Here is a 9447-nt window from a genome sequence, read left to right as displayed (position 1 = left end):
TTTGTTGTTATTGTATAAACATCTTACACAACTAAATTGATACATGCTAAGCATCTATTCATAGTAAGTTTTACTTAAAACCTTAAAAAATAGAGTAAGTATTTCGTTTATAACAATTAAACTGAATTATTTTAATGTCAAAGTGAATAATTTAAAATATGCAAGAGAATATGAACGCATAAAAGATACACTTGGTTGATAATATAGTTGAAGCATCTAATGATTGTGCAATATAACCTTTTTATGTGTGGTACTTTTCGCTTTTAACTAGCGAAATTCCTCCGCCCACAAAAATGACTTTAAACGATCCCTTCTATATATATATCTTCCAATCAGAAACCGTCTTTCCCATGGATCTCACTATCTCTCTTTCAACTTCACTGTCTTCTTATCTCTGTAGCCTATATTGCATTAAATTATATACTACCAGTTCTCTTCTTGTTTTTCATGTTAGAAAAGTCTCCTTCGTCCACACCCACATATATTGAATCTGACCTAAAGTTAGCCAACTGTCAACCCATTTAATTTTCTTATATCTACCCTCTATTATCTTCTTCCCCAAAACGGGAAAATTATATTGAAGCTAATTCTTCAACACCAAGAAAAATACTGTATTGTTATCAAGAAAACATTCCCTTTAATCAATTTCGAAATGAATCAATGTGTACCTAGTTGGGAACTTGACGACACTCCCACTCCTCCAAAGCTTCCTCTTCAAACCCAATCCAATTCCTTAGCCCCTGATGTCCCATCGTATGTACTCTTTTTTACTCTTTCACCATATATTTTTTTCAAGTTCAAGATTTTGATTCAGTTATATACAAAAGCTTGGTACAACGGGGCGCACCAACACCTTTTGTTTTCCAACTCCATCTGCATGAGCATAAATTTGATTTTTTAACAAATATATATACACACACACATATTATCAACTTAAATCATACTTTGGATTTACCGACTTAAAATTTTAAATTTGCAGATTGGATTATGAAGTAGCTGAGCTAACGTGGGAAAATGGGCAGCTAGCAATGCATGGATTAGGTCCTCCACGGGTGCCTAATAATAAGCCCATATCCAACTATGGAGGCACCCTTGAATCAATAGTGAACCAAGGCACCCGATCCGTCCCTCACCACCACCAGAAATTCGCTCTCGATGGGAGCGGACACGGTGGGGATGAGGTTGTCCCTTGGTTCAACTACCACCATGTCGTCGCCGACACTCCTCTAGTTCCCGGCTCGCTCACTATGGCCAAGGATGCCTTAGTGCCATGTTCCGCAAATTCCAACTATCACCGCCGACCACCATCCTCCGTGCAGGTGCCGGGGCTTGATGGCTCCACACATGTGGGGTCATGCAGTGGCGCCACTAACAACAGAGACTGGATGGCGGCGCCACTTGTGGGAACGGAGCCCACACACGAGGGGAGCAGCCGGGCAGATATGAGTGTAAGTGGAAGCGCAACGTGCGCGGGAGATAGCCGCCAATTGACAGTTGACACGTATGATAGAGAAATGGGTACAGGAATGTACACTTCTACATCTATGGGGTCACCGGAAAACACCAGCTCCGACAAGCAGTGCACCAATAGGACGGGGGACGACCATGATTCCGTTTGTCACAGCAGATCTAAGGCATAATATATGAGCTTCTCTTTGTGCATGCATATTATTCTCGTTGTGTTATTCTGCATGCTTTTCTAATTAATATCTTTTTTCATTCAATTCAACATGCATGATTCTATTTTATAACTTAATTTTATTATGATAATAGTTGAGATGAGATTATTTTTTTAGAGTTTTATCTATTTAATTAATCTTTGTGATTATTTATTAACCGACAGAGGGAGGTAGGTGATGAAGAGGATGAGAAAAAAGGATCTAAAAACTCCTCATCTTCCACAAAGAGGAAGAGGGCAGCTGCCATCCACAACCAGTCTGAACGAGTACGAATCTCTCTCTCTTTTGTCCTTTTTTTTTTCTCTTCCGGTGGACCAAGGGTCCGTTGGGGGGCCGGGGGTGGGGGTGGGGGTGGGGTGGGGGCGATAAATAAAGGAAATAAAATACATATTTTGACTTGATATGTTTGTTTTTTTTTTTTATAGAAAAGAAGAGACAAGATTAATCAAAGGATGAAGACACTGCAGAAGATGGTTCCAAATTCGAGTAAGGTAATGGAATTGAGAGTCTATTAATCTCTTTACGTGTGTTATTTTCTATTTCGTGCTGAAGAGAAAATTCTAGTAGATAGAAGTTCATTCTCATCTAATACCGTCGTTGGTCCGATATATAATCGTTTTGACTAAGTGAATTAATTTGTTTAGAGGTATTTGCTTGTATGGAAAAACTAAAAATAATTTATAGTAGTACTTTTTTGTTTTTTCCCCTCCGCCTATATGGTATCAATTAATAGATTACTAATTAAGCAAATATTTTAGAGAGAAATAAAGTATAGTAGATAATTCGCTTAAAATATGGATTGACGGTAACATATACATCTTCTATCATAATTTATGTGATACATTTTTTTTATATTAATTTTGTATAAAAAATTGATTTTTTTTAAAATAATTCAACTTTAAACTTTCTATTTTATTTTTAATGATATGATTTATAATAATAAAAATATTTATGCTTTAGATCATAAGATTTTAAAAAATAATTTTTAAAATTTTGTGTCAATCAAATATCTTCACATAAATTGGGACGAGGAATACACGATTTATATCACATAATTAGCATATTATTCCTTTCCCGTTCGGAACTCTAAATTTAAGAAACTTGCTCATTCTTGATGAAATTGCTTCCCTCAAACTTAACTTTGTTGGAAATAGTAACATGTTTGGCCAAGTAGCAAAAATCAACTTATTTTGAGAATTGTTTTTTTTGAAAAGTATTTTTGGTGAGAAGCAGTTCGTGATTGACTAATTAATTTGAAAATCACTTCTAAGCCAAGCTTTTAAAAACTGTTTTAAGTGTATTTTTCTCAAAAGTTCTTTTCAAAAAAGTATTTTTTGAAGAGAAACTACTTTTTTCTGCTTCTCCAAAACTACTTCTGCTTCTCTTCAAAAGTATTTTTTTCCAAAAGTTTGGCCAAACACTTCAACTTTGTAAAAAAAAGTACTTTAAAAAAAAAATCTAGGATTGAAGAAACTTAACCAAAGTCAATTAGGTATAAATGGAGCTAATCATAATTCAAAATTATGTACAATGTGTAACTAAAAGTGAGCACGAATTCTTATAAATTTGCAGATATAGTATGTGTCCTGATCCTTTTTTTGTAAGTATCAATGGTAGGTAGAAATGTTAGTTTACCCCTTAGGGGAAAAAAGGAAATTCAAGCATCATTGGAAGTCAATCGAAACCAAAAAAATCAACTCTTTTTAATGGAAGTGTCAGTGAAGATTGGCTATAAGAGAGCAGCCTTAAGAAACAATACAAAAAGGTAGTAGTCGTAGCTAGTTCAATAGTGGAGGTTAATGAGCGAAAATAATGGGACTGGAGACAATTTAGTGGAAAGTGGTCCTAAAACTTTTTGGGCATTAAATATGAGTGTGAATATATGGGAAAGGACTAATGATCTAAGTCCACATATATACTGTCCTGAAGGAGACAACTCGACAAATGTTTGTTAGTTGAGAAGACAATCTTGTTCTACCACATAGAAAATCTGAGGTAGGGACCTTAAACAACCCTCTTTAATTTGTGGTTATCTTGTTTCAACCATTTGTTTTGCTGAGCTTTCTACATTTATTCCTTTCCAAAATACATATGGCATCTTTGGCTAGCTAGAAATTTTTTTAAAATAAATTTTAAAAATAAATATTTTTTTTTTATATTATCTTACTTTTAATATTCTTGCACACTCTTTAAGAGACATAAGATATTCCGTTATAAGTCTATCCGACATGAATCTAAATTAATTGACTAATGATTTTCAAAGGGTGGTTGACAGGATAATTGAGACTTCTTCGCTCCTAATTAGAGGTTTTGGTAATAAGAAAACATTTTGACAGGGAACATATTATTCACTTAGTGGTCTTGGTTACCAGGATTAAAATACTAATCTCTATAGAAAGTTTGGAAATACAGTTGGTATTTGATTACGGGTATTAACTAATACCGATATAAATACTATACTGATATAATTCTACTATTATTTATGAGATAATAAGAGGATAATTTTGTTAGCAACCAAACGACACCTTAGTCGTATATCTATCTAACATAATCCAAATTAATTGACCACTGGAATTCCGGTAAAGGATAATTAAATTTTAAAAAAAGAGAGAATTAATGTCATATTTGGATCTTTTTTATTTTATTGCAGACTGATAAAGCATCAATGCTAGATGAGGTGATAGAATATCTGAAGCAACTGCAATCTCAAGTGAATATGATGAGCAGAATGAACATGTCACCGGCCATGATGTTACCCTTGGCCATGCAACAACAGCTTCAGATGTCTATGATGGCTGCACCCATGGGCATGGGTATGGGTATGGGCATGGGTATGGGTGTTGCCGGAGTTTTGGATATCAACACCCTTAGCCGCCCCAATATCACCGGACTTCCTCCCTTTCTTCACCCTACCGCCGCCGCCGCCGCCGCCTTCATGCAGCCTATGACCTCCTGGGATGGCTCCACTGACCGTCTCAATGCTGCTGCTGTCCCCGATCCTTTAGCTGCCTTACTCGCTTGCCAATCACAGGTAAAACACTAAGGAATTTAACTGATATACACTGACCGCTTAAAAAAACTTTTAATCTTATACTATCAAAGTCACTTTAAAAAATAGTTATAGGTAGTTGTCGACAATAAATAGAGTTAATAATCTATAAAATAATGCAAATTACATGTTATAATGGATCAAATGTCATTAATTTTCTAAACACTTTTACACTATCAGTAGAGAAGTTAAATCTACTGCCAAAGTGTTTCATTGGATTTAAAAAAAAATTGGGACTTATAGTGGAGATTATTTCTGTTATATTAAGTGTTTTCCTTTTAAAGAATGGATTGTAAAAATTTGCAGCCAATGACCATGGATGCGTATAGTAGGATGGCAGCGTTGTACCAGCAATTCCAACAGCCAGCTGCAGGCTCTGGTCCTAAAAATTGATATATATTTGTCATTTTTGTAAAGTTTCAAGCTTCTCTTGATTAATCCTTACCACTGGATTTGCCTGTTATATTGAAAGTTTAAGGGACACTTAGACCTTTAGTTTTTGGAAATATCAGTTTAAAAGTTGAATTGGTTGTTGCTTCTATAAGCAGGAGAAGTATGTAATTAAATTGAGTTCTTGTTTTCCGTCATTTTCTCCGTTATTTACGGTTGAAAAATTGTATCATTAACTTATACTCAACTGCTAGTTAACATATGATAGCGAGTGTAATGTAAATTATAGATACCGGACTATTCCAATTACGTCAAACTTCCAAGTGTCTTTTCCATGCATGGATAGAGATTTTGTTGTAACTGGCTTCTTAATTACTTATTCTACTTTTAAAAAGTGCAAGAAAGACATCCCCATTTAGGTCATTACCTTAGGGCCCTTATTGCACACACCAAAAGAGGGGAAAAAGAGAAAAGGAAAGGACGGTTATATGTTGAAATGAAATCTTTTGTCAACTTTCAAAAAAGATTGTCGGTCAACTAGAGGGCGGGCTGGTTTTTTCTCAAGAGTTTTCTTCTAAAATTTAGATGTAAATATCTTTGAATATTTTCCCCACATAGTTAACAAAACAACTATTACTAAGATAACGATTAGATTAATATTCTAACTCGTTAAAAAAAATAGTTCAAATTACGACTTCTTAATCACTAAATTTTCCTTTTCGAGCAAATGTTTTGGATCGTTAGTATTTAGATAGCATATTAGATCTCTTTAGACGGTAGTCCACCAGCTTTATAAAATATCACCAAATATCTTGCCGTATTTCAATAGATTATTATTAGGTCTTTTATTCCGGTATTTTCCGTCATGTATTAAGGAAAAAGTGTTTACTTTAGGAGGTCCAACATTAAAAATAATATATATAAATTTTTAAATCCCAAAATATAAGAAAATAAATCTTTTAAGCCCCTAAATTCTTACACCCGACCGCATACTAATTACAACAGGCAGACGGCAAATAGCTAGCAAATGCTTTAGTGTATATGATCACTTTTTCTTTGTTTTTTTTTTTTTTGGTTTTTCTAAAAGAAAAAAGAAGTTTATAATGATTAACTAGGTTAATTCTGACTAGTCATATCTACTACTATATATTTGTTTACCCGTAAAACGGTACAGTTGAATTTATACGTGGTTTCTAGACAAATGAATTAATTTGATCCTGAAATAATAAAATAATCGAAGAATTATGCAATACTTAGCTTTAGGATATAGACGAAACAGTAGAAGCAACAGTTCGGGAACAGAGTTTTCGGGCACAACAATAACGAAATCAAAAAGTAAGAAGATAAGATTGTATTGAGCTTTGTATAGAACGTAGCGTAAGCTTGCCAGAAAATTCGTGTCCTTTACAATGACAACTGAGCTCACTATTTATAGCTATGAAGGAGGTCCTAGGATCGTGCCCTTCTTTAATGTCAATTATGAGGGACATTGATGAAGATGTAACGGTGAACATAAATGCCAAATTTTCTGTAACGGATAATTGCTCTTAATGCCATGGAATATTCTCTATTAAATGCTATCGGGCGAAGAGTATTGATCACATCTTTATGAGCGTTATTCTTTCCGGTAAAAAACGAAACAATTGCCTTCGGTCTTTGGCCATTTCCCGTCTTGGGTTCCACGTGTCCCCTTTTTTGACGGCCACACGTCATAGCATATTTTACCCTATACAGATAGTCCCCCTGCTTTTCGGTGACATAACTTTGTGTTACCGGGAAGTAGATAGAAACACTCTTTTGGCGAAAATTACTATAATTCCCTCTGAAGGCTTCTGACGGTTGATTAGACACAAGTCTCTCCGTATTCAACTGTCTGTGGCTTGATGTTAGCCTCAAATCTTCAAGGTCCGCCCGAGAAAACCTTTATGTCGAGGTAACCCAACTTAAAGAAGAACTTAAGCGTCGAGCGACTTCCCTCATTGTTGAGAAAACCTACGCTATGTACAACATGAGGAGAAAAACCTTAGAAGAAGCCAAAGCCGGTGTCATTGATTTTGATGCCGAAATTGCTAAGGCCCGTGAGCTTGAGTTAGCTGCTAAAAGTGGACTCCCAGCGAGGTCTGATACACCTGGTCCTTCTGGTTCCGGTTCCGAGTTCTCAGGAAGTGAAGAAGAATCAGAGGATGATGATGCTGAAGGCTAAACTATTGAAAATATTGAGCCATCGGTAGGTCCGTCTACTTCTCCTGGAAGCGGGGATACTTCTCTTCCTCCTGATTCCGGAGATACTGCAGTTTAGCTTTTCTTTTCTTTTTTCAATTCTTGTACTTGTTTCGTTTTGACATGTTTTTGTAAATAAAAATATCTTTTGCTCAAATATTGTTTGAGTCTTCCTTTCGTTTGAATATTCATGCAAGTCTTTAATCTTTGTATTTTCTTTCTTTTGCTTAAGAATTTTGCGCAAGCTTTTCTGTTTTGGGTTTTATTATGTGAAGCCTTGGGTGTATTCTTCTCGAAAGCTTTTTTGGCTCTGGGCATCAGCTTTTTCGTGAGGGCTTTGATAAGTATTTGCGCAAGTTTACTTTTTGCGTCCTTTCGTATACGACTTCGGGTGTATCTTTCCCCGAAGGCATTTTGATTCTGGGCATAAATTCTTCGGGAACCAACCCTTTAACGTGAGGGTTTTTATAAGAGAGGTCCTTCTTATGTTTATGGTATTCTTGAAGAGAACGTCTTCTGTTCATTACGACACTAGCATTTGAAATACTTGTTTAACTTTCAAATGACAAAATTAATTCATCGTTCAAATAAGAAACAAGATAAAAACAAAAGGATTTCATTTTATTCCTTCTATTTTCAAAAATTACATAAGCATTTTCTATGCTGAAAAGAAATTGCCATTACTTGTGGCTAACTTGTACAACTTGTTTCTACAGGGCTGGCCGCGCAGTCCCTGGTCCCCATGATGCAATTATATTTTTGGTTTTTCATTTTTCGATCTACGTGGAAGTCATTGTTTGCCGTATCCTCATATCATTCCCCCCTAGTGTTCGAATGCAAAGAGTGCGAATTGGAACACTGGAAGTCTTGTATCTTCGAAGATTCCACTAATGCATTGCTAGATAATCCTTAACTTGGTAACACACTTTCCTTCCCCTTAGGAATTTATGCTATCGAGTGAAGGACTATTTAACAACCCTCTAGTGGTTTGTGCTCGTGAATGATCAGGTAACCTTTGCTCAATAGCAAACTTAACTTCCCGGTGGGAATTTGCCATGGAGCAAAAGATTATCTAACCATTCCCGAGTGGATCTTTGCTTGTATGCCTTGCTATTAAATGTCTTATTGTTGTTGTCTTCGTAGTATGCTTTCAGTTGCTGCCTCATTAAAAACCTTGCCAGAAAAACCCAATTGGGACAAAAACTGAATGAAGAGAAAAAGAGTGCAGCACATACTTTCTGATCGGATGATGTTCATGAGCAATAATATTTTTTAAGGTGTGCCACGTTCCAACTGCTGGGCAACTTTTCTCCATTTTGGTTTTCCAACTCGTATGAACCTTTCCCGGTGATAGCTAAAACCCGGTAGGGGCCTTCTCACGTTAGACCTAGCTTCCCCACGTTGAGCTCCCGGGTGTTTTGAGTTACTTTCCTTAGGACCAAGTCTCCTACTTTGAAATAACGGAGGTTGGCTCTTTGATTATAATACCGCCTCATTCTCTGCTTTTGAGCTACCATTCTTACATGCGCCAAGTCCCTGCATTCATTGAGAAGTTCCAAGTTTACTAACATTGCTTCGTTGTTCGATTCTTCATCTGCCCGAAAATATCTCAAGGTGGGTTCCCCTACTTTCACCGGGATTAAAGCTTCTGCACCGTACACGAGGGAAAAAAGGGTTTCCCCTGTGCTCGACTTGGCCGTAGTTCGGTATGCCCATAGAACTCCGGGTAATTCCTCGGGCCAGTTACCCTTAGCCGCTTCCAACCTTTTCTTGAGGTTTTGAATAATCACTTTATTCGTCGACTCCGCTTGACCGTTTGCGCTCGGATGATAGGGTGAAGACGTGATCCTCTTTATTTTTAATTCTTGGAGGAACTTTGTATTTTTTGCGCCGATAAACTGTGACCCATTGTTGCATACTATCTCTTTTGGTATTCGTGAACCTGTAAATTATATTTTTCCACAAGAAATCCACCACTTCACGTTCTCCGATATTTTTATATGGGCCTACTTCCACCCACTTAGAAAAATAGTCAGTCAAAATTAAAAGAATCTTACCTTTCCGGGGGCCGGTGCCAGTGGTCCGACGATGTCCATCTCCCATTTCATG

At 36.4% G+C, this 9447-nt stretch overlaps 1 protein-coding gene across 1 annotated transcript; it reads left to right on the top strand.

Moving 5' to 3' along the window:
* Window positions 1-336: 336 nt before the first annotated feature.
* Window positions 337-5434, top strand: LOC107799156 (transcription factor UNE10). The gene is made up of 6 exons (XM_075238770.1): window positions 337-753; window positions 980-1634; window positions 1844-1945; window positions 2105-2170; window positions 4330-4710; window positions 5035-5434. Exons 1-6 carry the CDS (start codon window positions 653-655, stop codon window positions 5119-5121), a joined length of 1392 nt encoding a protein of 463 aa, XP_075094871.1. The 5' UTR covers window positions 337-652; the 3' UTR covers window positions 5122-5434.
* The last annotated feature ends 4013 nt before the right edge of the window (window positions 5435-9447 follow it).

Source organism: Nicotiana tabacum, chromosome 19 (genome assembly GCF_000715075.1).
Source record: "Nicotiana tabacum cultivar K326 chromosome 19, ASM71507v2, whole genome shotgun sequence".
NCBI classification, from domain to species: Eukaryota; Viridiplantae; Streptophyta; class Magnoliopsida; order Solanales; family Solanaceae; genus Nicotiana; species Nicotiana tabacum.
Note: the sequence above shows the minus strand (reverse complement) of the source record. Positions and strands in the feature narration are given on the sequence as shown.